This window comes from Lagopus leucura, unplaced genomic scaffold, assembly GCF_019238085.1.
Source record: "Lagopus leucura isolate 7727_CA_CO unplaced genomic scaffold, USGS_WTPT01 Super-Scaffold_100050, whole genome shotgun sequence".
NCBI lineage: Eukaryota > Metazoa > Chordata > Aves > Galliformes > Phasianidae > Lagopus > Lagopus leucura.
In genome coordinates this window covers 808,734-822,000 of record NW_024962296.1, presented here as the reverse complement: position 1 = coordinate 822,000, position 13,267 = coordinate 808,734, and the positions used below count along the sequence as shown (strand labels likewise).

The window sequence follows — 13,267 nt, the reverse complement described above, 5'->3', positions numbered from 1 at the left end:
ACAGCTCTGTTCAGACAGATACCTGACCTCCTTTCCTTCCCAGAGCCCAGACAAAAGCCCTTTGTAGTTGCAAGCATTTCAAACTCTTAGGGACAAAGGATTTTGGAAGGAACAAAAGACAGAAACCAGAACCGATGGCTTAAAGGATTCAAACAGCATAAATGACTCAAATATTCAAACAGCAAAACCCGGGGCTGTTTACCTTCACCTTCTGGTCTTAAACTCGTGCTTGAAGTCCATTATGTGAAAAGACACCGTTTGTCTTTTCTCTGCTTTACATAAACTAGAAGTTGTAACCATCTGTCTCAGAGGATAAGGATGCTTACTGTATTAAGTACACGCTAATTTCAAGGCATTAAGAGCCACAGTGTAGCAGATGTGAGGAATAGTTGCCACATATCCCAACAACTGGAAGCAGGAGGCAGCAGGTCATCTAGTCCAGCAGGGAGGTATCTCAAGTTATCTCAGCTTCAGTACAATTACATCGCTGATGACACAAACAACAAAGGTCGGTGGTTTCCTACAAAAGTCCCAAGGCATCTGACAAAAGCAAAGCAGAAGCAGCAGCCTCCGATGGAAGCCCAGATACCAGCTTCACGTTGCATGCCTCTGTAAAATCAGGCAGCAGTGCTGTAACTGCTGCTCGTTAAGCACAGGTACAAACATCTGATGTGCTGCTTACAGCAGTGCACAACACTCCCTGTACCGGAGGCAGGGCACCATTTCTTGCCTTACTGTATGCAGGACAAATTCAACCAAGCACGAGTCAGAGGTGGGCAATATTTCATCGCTCAGTACTACAGCTCTGCTCTGCAAAGTTCACAAAGCTGGCTGCTCAACGCTGTGACACAAACACGTAACATGTAAATTGAACACACGTGCATGTACACATCTAACATGCATTTAAATCGGTTTGGATGCAGGCTAACATCTTTAGACCTCTATTCAATGGCAGCCTAATGGACAAAACTCAAGTCCCTAAAAATTGGATGCTGCCACATCAGAAGGGTGCACCAATGTGACAAGACAGAACTCACTGGAAGCGATCAGAAGAATTCTGTAGACTCCCACACTCAAGTAACAGAACCTTCTCCACGATGCCTCCATTAAACAAAACACATCAGATAACTTTCTAAGAATTTAAGAAAGCTGAACTCCAAAACCCACGTCCTAGAATCCAACAGCAATTTAAATACAGCTCTTCATCTGGACTTTTCAGGATGACTCAAACTCTGAACAGCTGACTGTCCATTCTTCAGTACACTCTCCTACATCTCGTGTTATTTCAATGATTAACTAGCCGTAACTGTAAAGCCACCATTTCTGCACAGAACACTAAAACACATCATTGTCTTCTACACACATACACAGAAAGCAAGGAGAGGTTGCTGCTCAGAACCTCAAACGGATTTAGGTCTTGTTCACTCATCGATCTAGGCCTGCAAGATGCCACAAAGGCTCAGGAATGAAACATTAGGGCAGAACTGGTCTGAGCCTCTCCTCCCAGACATGCATAAATTCCTTGAGAGCGATAACAAGCAACCAGCTGTGTTCCATGGGGTCGTAATGTTCAAAGACAGAGCTGCAATCCATTCCACAAGTGCAATTAAACAACATTACATATAGATTGCACACTGCACAAAGTTCACAAAGGGAATGGAGAAGCCAGAACTTCAACCCAGAAGTGCTGACTGCTGCTCTGCTCACAAAGGTGCTTCCTTTTCAGCCCAATGCAAAGAAGAGGGAAAAATAAGGCAGCTAAGGATAAGGGCAAAGTTGATTTAGCCATCTGTTACAACATGGAGGTAAACGAGCAGCCACCAGAATACGAACATCAGAACAGAACAGCGAATCTGTGTAGGCTGCTGCTGCAAAAATAAACAAACACGGTGACATAGCACGAGTCCAAGTAGCCAACAGTCACATCAGGCTACAAAATCATTTGGAGTTAGGCTGGTAAAACACTGAACCTCAGCCCTGCAAACAAAATTAAGTCCATCACCTTTTGTAGGCACTCCAATCCAGTTTAAATAGCGTGTCAGCTTTTTTGAGATGTAGGTTTTTCCTCTTGCTGGCAGACCCACCATGACAATCAGCGTAGGGCAGTTGGTCATACATACTGAAAGACAAAAACAAACTGGGGTTATTTACCGGGACGTTTCCCCAAAACAAAGGCTCACGTGGCAGTGGAAAACAACAACTCTGTGTGCTCTCCAAGGCAGTGACCGTTCAAGCAGCTCATGCACAACGTTCCCCTCTTTCAGGGGATTTCCTCAGCAGGACAGTGACTGAGGTTCGCAGGCTGAGTGGAATCTTAGAAGGGCAGAACAGCGGCAGTGCAATGCTGGACACGTGAGCTGCACGGGCAGCAGAGGAGGAACCCATGTATTTGCATCCATGTTTCAAGACACACAAAAACAACGACAGCAAAAAGGTCACTGATGTCTAACAGCCCTGCCCACCTCGGCCCAGAGCTTGCATTGAAAGGAAACAGCAAGGTGCACACCGTTTGTAAAACCCTGACAGCATCTCAGTGCTGCTCAAGCCTTTCTTGGTTTTGAGCAAAGCGAGCAGCATGACAGATGCAGCTTAATACATTTTGGTGCTCCCTGTTTATCCCTTTCCCTCTAAATACTATTAATGACAGCTCCATTTCAATGCCCTTGGTTGGTTGACAGCAGGCATGGAGAACAAGCATTCCGGGCAATTCAGCACAATAATCCGATGCACAGACATGGATAAACTCTTCCATATCAAAAGCAGAGCTTTTAATTAGAAAAATAACAACACCATCCAAAGTTGGAGGAATTTACAGCTGCAGTCTGAACACCTTGAGGCATTCCTTTCAAATGACAAGTTTTTTTGAACACTCCAACAGTACAAAACTACGGATACCTTGCATGAATCTATCACTGATACAAGGAACTGCCTAAAAAGAAAGAACACAGTAAAGATTAAAGTCCACAGGTTCCCCATCCCGCATTTCAAAGGGAATTAACTCGCATACCACAATCCACACAAGCACCACTTTCCTCCATCCCCGGACAGCAGAGTCAGCTTGTTCTAAACCACCACACCAAAATGTCATGCTGGGAAGTGTGATCAAGTTGTACTATGATTGCCTGAGATTCCCAGAGCCTGGGCTGGGCCCCATCCCACTGTATTATATGCATGAATCTTGGGCAACAAACCCATCAGAAAAGAACAAACAGTTCAGCAAAGACAGATGTGCTTTCTTAAAATCACAGTTAAAAAAAGAGAAAAAACAAAATATAGACCAAAAATATAGACCACTTCTCAAGGGGGAGAAGGAGAGCAAAAGCTGCACCTGACCTCAAATCCATTAAAGAGACTGCCACTCCATGCACTGAACGTGATGGAGCGCAAACTAAAGCAGACCCACTCACACAGATGCAACAGTCCAGAAAAAATGATGAAAGCCCTCCAAGTCAGCTCTCCTGCACCCAAGCCTGCTAACAAGAAGGACCATGATTTCTTGTCCATCTTCCACTCTTCCCTGGATGGAAGAAAGCAAGCAGGCTGTAGGGAAACAAAGTCTGAGGGGCGCAAAGAGGACAAAACTCACTGAGGACAAAACTCACAGAGCCAAAGCTCTGCTGTTGGCTTTAAGAGCAAAAAAATGACATCATGAGATACAAGAACACCCTGAGACATGAAAAGTTTTAAGGGAAGACATTGTTCCTTGAAAGGTCCTTCATCTGAAATGGCCACCTTGAGTTTTAAACCATCTTCCAAGGTAAGCAGGGAAATAAGTGTTGCAAAAGCAACGATGAAGAAGGATCTGCATGGAAAGGTTACACATGCTGCCTTGGGTCCATCTGCTCTCCAAGGGATCTGTGGGACTCAAGTAGGCAACTTCACTCACGCAAAGCACAGTTTCCCAAAGGACAGCATGCCCAGACTGCCTCCATTCTCCTCTCCCCGTGATGACACCAACTCAGCCATCCCACAGAACACCCAGCTCTCGGTAATGTAACGGTGGGCCCAGAGTGGAACAAAACTCAACTTTGCAAAACCAAGGGCAAGCAAATGGCCGTTCAGAGCTGCCTCTCACTGAGCTCCCATCCTGCTGCCAACACGGGTCTGTGCTCCACCATGGAACCACAGAGTGCCCCAAAGGAAGAGGCTTACCAGGATCAGAGTCCAACCCTGCACACAGGGCCACCCCGGGTGCAAGCTGAGCAACACAACCTGCCAGCAAAGGCAGGGCACTCCTACTCTGCGGGGGCACCACGCTGCCTGAGCGTGCTCCTCCTCTTTGCGGGGGGACTGCCAGCAGTATGCTAACAAAAGCACACAGAGCAGCATCTTATTTCTTCTGTAGCGTTCCAAGCAACACAGGCAAGACTCAGCAAAGCAAATGCTGGTCTTTGCTTTCTTCCTCCTCATCTGACACATTGAAAGGCTTTATGTTGCTCGTTCGCTCCATAAAATAAGTCGAGTCCAAAATGATATTTAAAGTGTAATGATGCAGCAAATAGCAAAAGGTTAAAAATAAAGCAAATATTTCCCATGGTATTTGGGCAGCTGCTCTCCCAGTGAGATGCTGCCAACACTGCAAGTGGTCAGGACCTCCCAGCAAATGGCAGCGTTTGAAGTGTCAGTGTCTCAAGACTTATGCATTCCTCTAAAGAAATCAGAGGGACGGAATGGCCTGTGTTGAAAAGGACCACAATGCTCATGTGGTTTCAACCCCCTGCTATTGCAGGGTCGCCAGCCACCAGACCAGGCTGCCCAGAGCCACATCCAGCCTGGCCTTGAATGCCTCCAGGGAAATGTCTGACACCAGGATGTGAACTGATTAAAAAAAACAAAACCAGCCAAACAAAAAAGCCACCACACAAGCAGCTTCTAACTTTCGAAATTAAAAAAGCCTCTCAAATTTGACCCTTTTCCCAGTGGCACAATACCCTCCTTCCCTTTGTTCAGCAACTCACCACCATCTGCCCCATGTAAACAGAACTTACAGCAGGAAAGTAGTCAGGAAGTGCAAGTTGCAGAGACTCACCTTGCATCCTCTCACTCTGAGAAAAAAAGCACACAGAAAGCACCACTCCACAAAGGACAGTGGCCAAGTGACAACATGCTGAAACATGTGAGACAGCACTTTAAAATCAAGTATCACAATTTAAGCAAAGCCATTACCTCAGTTAAAAAATAAATTAATTACATGTGTACAGCAAGATGCATCTCAGTGTACAATTACAGCTGCCACCACTATGATGTTTAACGCTTAACAATTAAGGAAAAAAGAAACTGCACGCTCGTTTCTTGCTGCTTCCTGAGACTGCATTGTGAAATAATGTGAGATACAGAAGGTGGTTTTGAAACTTAAATGGAACACTGCCCAGAATTTCATTAGCCTTCCAAATCTGCACCTTACAAAATCAGAGGCAGAAGTGATTTTTTAGAAGTTTAGCCACTGCCTATTGCATTATCAATTGTCCTTTTTCACCTAAAACGAGACTCCTTCCCATCATTCCTGCTAATTTTTCAAAGCAACACGTATGGCAAGAAGGGCTTTTGTACTAAACTGCATCAAGTTTAGTGAAAGATTCCTGCTGCTTCAATGGAGCTCAGCTCAAGGCCTGTATCCTGAAACTTCGTGCTATTCCGAGGCTCACATACAACTATCTTTGGCTGTATGTCAACAGAAACACCCTTTCAAACCTCATTAGCTATACATGTTTCCCCAACTCTCTTACCCAATTTGACTATTACTAATTCACCTTTTCCCTGCTGATCAATAATGACAGTCACTCTTCTCTGCATCTCGCAAGGCAAAGTTCCCCATCCAGGTGCTCTCTGCCCCCTTTCCTCTACCTGAAGAGGTCCATCATCTTCCATTTGTCTCTCCTCTCTTTTCTCAAAATCCCAGTTTCCAGCACCACTTTGGTATGAGGGATTCCTGTTTGTTCTCTGGCCTTGTGCCACCACTTGCTTGCTGTAGGCCAACATTTGCCTCCTGCAGTTCGATGCTGCCAGTGATGGCCCCATTGTACATCCTGAGCCTCAGCTTCAGCCACGTGTTGTCCTCACCTCATTCATATTTTCTATCTTCAGCTCCTAGGAATGGGACTACAGACACGTAAAAGCATTGCCAGCTCTTAGGAAAGGCAGCCTTCACGTGATACTCCTCTTTTCTTTCTGGACCTGAGGTACATTCCCTCTGCTGTTCAAACAGCAAATAAAAACTCATGAGAATGACCAAATTCCAGCTCTGGGGAAACAAGAGCTACAAACTGCAGTTGGAATGATCTTTAAACCACAGGAAGCTCAGTGCTTACCTACTGCTCTATAAACATCCTCTGCAACTTTCGCTGCAGCATACTTTGCTGTTTATTTATAATACTTTGCCTGTAGCCCATTCACCAAGCTTGTCACAATCTTACAGCTGATGCTGAGACCACAGAAGTTAAGGGGCAGCTATCATAAAACTGAACACCTCCACCACCTCCAAGTATTACTTGGGTTGGTCCTTTGGAGCACTTCTCCCTCTGCCTGCCTGCTCTCGCCAGCTGTAAGACTGCAGTCTGCTGGGCACACTACATGCACTCAGAACTCCGTGCTCCTCAAAGATCTCCAGATACTCAGACCAAAAAAAAACAGAACTTCCAAGCCATGACAGCTACAACCCGGACACACCTGGCCAGGTTTCTTCCTCCTCAGGTAATTACAGGCGTTACAACTCTCAGAAAATCACTGAAAGAATACTTAGCGTGGGTCAGTCCCTTGGTAAGTGGCTCTGCTGTGTCCTCCACAGAACTGGGCACAATTCTGCTCTGCCTCCTCCTAGAAAGATAAAGACTAACAAGTGCAGATAAATGTAATTAGCTGGAATGATGAACTAAAAACCCAACCAAAACAGAACTTTAAGAGCTTATCTTGCTTAAGCCAAGAAATTTAGAAGATGTCAGAGCAACTAGCTTCAGGATCTCCCCTGGAAAGCTGATCCTGAGTACAGGAAACCCACCTCAGGCTCGGGCTGGCAGCTCCCGCAGCACCTCACAGAACACAGGGACCTGCAGCAGCAGAGGGTTGGAGCTGGCCAGCCCAGCACTGCCCCCACACCTCCTGCTGGGGGGTCCTGCAGCTCAGTGCTGGGCTACAGGTCCGGCTGCTCATCAGAGCACTGCGTGACACGCTGTGCAGGAAACACTGCAACACCTTTTCAGTGCGTGGGAGCAAGGGAGGTGGCTTTTGCCAAGGAACAGCGAGTCCTGCCTCTCTCTTGGCTGTTTGCAATTATCACGGAATCACAGAATGGTTTGAATCGGAGGGGACCCTTAAAGGCCATCCGTCCCAACCCCCTGTGCTGAGCAGGGACACCACAGCTCCATCAGTGCTCAGAGCCCCTCCAGCCTGACCTTGGCTGTCTGCAGGGATGCAGCATCACCACCTCTCTGGGCAGTTGTGCCACTGCCTCACCACTTTATCATAAAAATCTTCCTTATATCCAACCTATATTCCCCCTCTTTAAATTTGAAGCCATTTTTCCTTGTCCTGTCACCGCAGACCAAGCTACAGAGCCTGTCCCTTCGTTCCCGCAGCTCCTTTAGGGCTCAAACACGGCTCCAGACGTACCAGATATTCACCGCAACAGCAAACCCAAGAAAAAGCAAGGTTAAGAAAGCCGACATCCAAATCCGGTTTTCTTCTTAACGGCTCCTCGATTACAACGCAGACTCCGTCCGTCACCACGTTACCAACGACCCGTTCTGGTCCTCGGCCTTTTCTTGCCACCCACCCGCTCCCCGCCGTGCGCAGTGCCGGCACCCCGCACGGCGGCTCCTCCTCACGACCAACACAAAGCCCCTTTTGTCCCCAGCGCCGCCGCCACTTGGGGAGGCGGCACGGGGACGAACCTCGGTCCGCCTCACTTTCGGTACAAACGCGCGTTTTTAAGGCGAAGCGGAGCGATCAAAACCGACCCCAGCCGCCTCCCCGCCCGGAGCAGCACGGGCCCAGGCCGCCGCTCCGAGCCGCTGTCCGCGCCGGCCCCGCCCGAGCCCGCCGCCCGCCGCCCGCCCCGCTCACCGCCGCGCTGCGCGCTGTGCCCCGCCGGCAGCCCGTTGTCGTACGGCTCCCACGTCTTCTGCAGCGGGTTCTGCGTCAGCTCCCGAGCCGGAGACGCAGCCGCCGCCATCCTCGGCCGGCTCCTGGAATGGCCCCTCCGTCCTACCTCCGCCCCCGAGGCGCGGCCGGGCCGGCGGGGCGGGGCTGCTGTGCTCGGGCTGCCCTTCCATCGCGGCGGAGAGAATCGCGGAATCCTCAGGCTGGAACGGCCTCTGAGGGCCCTGCAGCCCGAATCCCTGCTCTGAGCAGCGACGCCACGGCCAGGCCGGGCTGCACAGGGCCGGGCTCAGCCTCGCGTTGAAAACCTCCGTCGCTGGGTAGCGCACACGGTGCCTCACCAGCCCCGCTGTAAAAGACTTCTTCCTTATATCCAGCCTAAATCTACCCTCCCTAGGCTTGAGTTGATTTCCTTCTCTTCAAGACTGGCCACAGCTTTCTACCCTTAGGGCCTGAGCTGTGTTTTTATGCTCGTGTTTTTGCAAGGGTCAGAAAATAAGGAGCAGAGAGAGGAAGGAGCAGCTGTGAGGACAGGCTGAGCTGGGGCTGTGCATCATGGAGAAGAGAAGGCTGCAGGGAGAGCCCGTAGGTATCCAAAGGGGCTGTAAGAAAGAAGGGGACAGACTCTTTAGCAGGGTCTGTTGTGACAGGACAAGGGGAAATGGTTTCAAGCTAAATGAGGAGAGATATATGCTGGATATAAGGAAAAAGTCTTTTACAGTAAGGGCAGCGAGGCAGTGGCACAGCTGCCCAGAGAGGTGGTGGTGCTGCATCCCTGCAGACAGCCAAGGTCAGGCTGGAGGGGCTCTGAGCACTGATGGAGCTGTGGTGTCCCTGCTCAGCACAGGGGGTTGGGACGGATGGCCTTTAAGGGTCCCTTCCTAAGGATCCTAAGCCCAGCATCCTGGGCTTTCTGCAATTTCACTTTGATGACAAACTGCTTTTGTTGTTGATAAGCTTACTTATTAGATTTTTTTTAATAACCTCAGTGCAGTGCTCTTTGACTGAGAGGACTGAGAAAGTGAATACAGCAATGCTGTGCCACACCTGAGGTTTTATTTCAGACATGTTTTTCAAGGGCATTATGCTGAATTCCTAGACAAAGACAAAACAAATAAACGTAGCTCAGTAGACTCTGGATAAATGATAGCAATCATCTTCTGCACAGTCATTTTCATCAACTCCTATCCTAACACAAAGGCCTGGGAAGCAGGGCTGGTTTTTGTAGGTGAGCAGCTGGAGAGTCCGCTTTGTTTGCTACACTGAGACCACAAATAAGCCTTGACTCTTTGGAGAGGTTTTACACAAAACTTCTGCTCTCAGGGCCATACTGAGCCGAAAGCTTACCTGCAAAAGCACTGTGCAGAAGGAAAATGCCACAGGGAAAGTTGGCCTTGGAAATGAGCTGCTGCTCAGGCACAGAAGGTGCCCGAGCCAACTAACCAAGTGTTCCTTGCTCTTTTCAAACTCCTGCCTGATGAGACAGGAAACTCTTAATGCAGACAGCAAGTGGTAATTATTTCTTCCAGATGAGGAAACAAAATAGAGGAGAGTGAAACAAGGCTTCTGCTTGATCACACATAAACCCTACTTTCTACCTGTAAACAGCCAATACTGTCTTGTACGAGTTCCGCAGTACCTCCACATTACTTTCATGTGTCTCATTTCCCTGCTAAAGATGTCACTGCCTAGTCTGACAGATCATAAAGCACCCATAAAACACCCAGCATCTCCAGCTCCTGCCTTGCCACCTTTTCTCTGACAGCACCAGCTCCCTGCATGGGATGAGAAAAGAAGACTTTCCAGTCCTCCAGGTGCCCACGCCCTCACTACACCGAGTTCAACAGACACAGGTCACGAAAAACCAGCTCATAAGCTTGTCTGCAGCGCAAAAGTTTGGCTATTTCAGATGCTATTTTAAAGCGATTAAAGGATACGCAGACAGCCAGAGGTCAGGAGTTGGGTTTACATAAACAGGATATTTACAAAGAAGTGGCTGCTCTGAGCCAAGCCCTGCAGATCAGCACATGCAGCGTCGTGGCTCAGCACGCTCAGAGCTGTGAGTGCTGTGACAATATCCTGTTCCCACTCTCGCAGCAAAACAAGAAGCAGCTTATTCTGAGAAGTTCCTGAAATATAGAGCACACAGTAGAACCTCCAAGATAAAAAGCCACTAAACACAAGCTTTACATTTCCAGGCCCCTCTTATCATCTGTGTTGAAACAAGAGGCTTGTCATGTCAGCTCTGCTTTTCAAGAAACCAGGGCCACAAAAATGCCCGATGGGATGGAGCAGCTCCTCGTGAGGACAGGCTGAGAGCTGGGGCTGTGCAGCATGGAGAAGAGAAGGCTGCGGGGAGAGCTCTATATCCAAAGGGGCTGTAAGAAAGAAAGGGACAGACTCTTCAGCAGGGTCAGTGGTGACAGAACAAGGAGAAATGGTTCCAAGCTTAAAGAAGGTAGATTTAGATTAGATAACAAGGGAAAAGGTTTTTACAGCGGGGTGGTGAGGCACTGGAACAGGTTGCAGTGGGTGCCCCATCCCTGGAGACTCAAGGCAAGGCTGGCCCAGGCCCTGTGCAACCTGCCTTAGCTGTGCTGTCTCTGTTCATCGCAGGGGAGTCAGACTGTATGACCTTTAAAGGCCCCTTCCAACCCTCAGGATCCTATGAAACTGAGCCACAAGCCAACAGCACGTAGATAGCCGCTGGACGTTAAGATAATGAGATACGTCACGTTATGCGTTTACAAGCACAACACAACCCGAACACTTCCACGCCCGCAGTGCGCTGGGAGGTCGTTCTCCACCGCTCAGCCCCGCTCAGCTTCGTGTTCCTCCCTTCCAGCAGGACGAGTCCTCGCGCGGCCGGCAGGGGGCGCCCCAACGCCGCCCGGCGCCCTAACAGACCAACGCCGCCCTGCGCCCCGCGGCGCTGCCCTTGCCGGCCGCGCGCCCAGCCGCCGGCGCCGGCGTTAAACCTCCGGGGTGGGAGCCGAAGCATGGCCATCAGCAGCAGATGGCCCGAACCCACGCCATGCCCCTGCAAAAATTAAGTCGTGCGCTTTTGCCGTTCAGAAACCGCCGCGGGGTAGCAAAGCTTCCAGGAGTAGTGGAGTGAAATGCGCCAGCTCCAGGCTTCTGAGCGCCCCAGGCAGTGCTGAAGGTTACAGAAAGTGAGAGGAGAGAAAAGAGAAAAGCCGTCTGCTAATATTGAAGTTTTTTTTCCCCTCAATCAACTGAAAAAAAATTATTAAAAAAAAAACAAAAACCAGACATAATATTTTTATAATATTTGGGGAGACATCAGTCTCAGAACAAAATCTTCTCATAGCTTTGCAGATAGCAAACACTAATGAATGATACTTCACCACTGACCAAACACTTCCACTTCTCTAACGCACTTTCTTTCCATGGTGTCACAAGGTTCATTTTTCCCCCCCAGTATCAGATATTCACTCCGCGCTTTGAGGAAACGGGCAGCATCCAACTTCCACACACACTAAATAAGCAGCAAAGCACTCCATCCAAGAGTTCTCCATTGCAACCAGCATGCTGCTGTTCTAGCCAGAAGGAGCAAGTAGGAATTTATGTAAATTACCCCATCTTAAATAGGGATCTTCATCTCCTACATATTGCACTGGTGGGAAGAGAAACGAGCCCATACTTCCCCTCTAAGAAGCTCTGTGGATACACTTGCATTCTACAGCTTACAACTGCTCTCAGCAACCTCACCCGCACAGCACAACACAAGCTTGTTGGAGAGAAATGCAAGGAGGCACAGCAGAACACAGAAGCTGCAAAGATCATTAGCACAAATACGATTTCAGAAAGACAGACACGCACCAGGACGGTCTTCAGGCCCACACATATCTGGTATCCACGCCAGCTCCCTGCTTCCAGGCTGACCGGGTGGCTGCCTCCAGCTAACTGGCAGCCTGCTGTGCTCCAGCCACAGCATTTGTACACAGCACAGGATAATGCCAATTCCAGTTATAATGGGTTTTTTATTTTAATTAGAAAATGATGTCACATCTACCTTTAGCAGGCTTGCGATGGTCCTTCATTGGCCCAATCTATGCAGCTGGAAGGAGGATTTAGAGGATCACTGAGTAATTCAGCTAAGTGACCCGAGGACAGCCAGCAACAGCTATCTAATATACAAGGCCATTGCAACACTGCGAGCCAATTAGAAGAGGTGATGACCAAACACACAACTATGCTTCACCCTTTCTGCTCACAACAACGCTCCAACATTTCAAAACTGGACTTTGGGTGGAACGGGAGAGAATTCTCCCACACCTCTTACAAGCAATAGGGCTGATTTTCCTTTGGCCAGGCAGGTGCTGCAGTGCTATTCTGAGGTGAGAAGCTGCAGTTTGAGAGTAAGTGACAGCATCCAAGCTTGTGCCCGTGCTGCGTTGCAACTCTAATGACCAAACGTAGCGCAGAGCAGACGGGACGCCTCGATGACATCCCTATGACATCAGCACCTGTGCATGGAACAGACTGTCCCTCCTCTGGGTAATTCCCATATTCCTGGAGTACGGATCAGGCCCAGCAGGTTTTTCCTTCTGTGGAAGAGATGTCTTTAATGAGCTGCATAGGGATGTTGTCACCTTTGTAAGGCAAGAGCTAACTCACCCTGCTCGGAAAGGAACCGAGAAGGTGGCTCTCTTCCTCCTGGGCTGATCCCAAGCTCCTGGATGATGGCAAAGGCAGTGCTTTGGGAACTGCCATCCTGCAGAAGAGATCCCTCGTGGCTGAAAAACCTTTGCACACAGCTTCTCACAGAGAACAGGAAGAATTCCTCGCAAGCACAGGGAGCAACCGAGCTGGAGAGCTGTGCCAGCACATCAGCAAAATGACACACACTGACACACACTGATTCACACCTTCTCAGTTCAGTTTCTCAGGACCCACATCAACACTTGAAACGAACACTTCCCAGCTCCTCAAGATACTGTCTTCTGCACAACCAAATGCACCATTCTTTTTGTTTTCCCATTCAGCTTAATATCACAGGCATCAAACCGGCAGGCAATGAGAAACAGCCCACTAAGTCCCCCAAAATGTCAAGCATCCCACACCACAAGTTCAGCAGGTTCCCCATATCTTCTCCACACATCCTTCCAGCAGCACCTGGTTCAAAACCAACCGTAATCATGAGGACTGG

General features: G+C 48.9%; 1 protein-coding gene across 10 annotated transcripts in view; it reads right to left on the bottom strand.

Annotated features, from left to right (window-relative positions):
• LOC122187731 (6-phosphofructo-2-kinase/fructose-2,6-bisphosphatase 4) overlaps positions 1–13,267 on the bottom strand; it is a 43,300-nt gene that overhangs the window by 22,635 nt on the left and 7,398 nt on the right. For 3 of the 10 annotated variants that reach the window (XM_042885500.1, XM_042885499.1, XM_042885501.1), the window contains exons 2-3: positions 2,896–2,929; positions 2,003–2,119 (exon numbers count right to left, since the gene is read on the bottom strand). In XM_042885500.1, coding sequence (XP_042741434.1) covers positions 2,003–2,119; positions 2,896–2,902 — 124 coding nt within the window. In that variant the 5' untranslated portion in view covers positions 2,903–2,929. Of the gene's footprint in view, positions 1–2,002; positions 2,120–2,895; positions 2,930–8,058; positions 8,198–13,267 lie in introns of those variants that run through there. The other 7 variants (XM_042885502.1, XM_042885498.1, XM_042885504.1 and 4 more) reach the window with 3 other exon arrangements.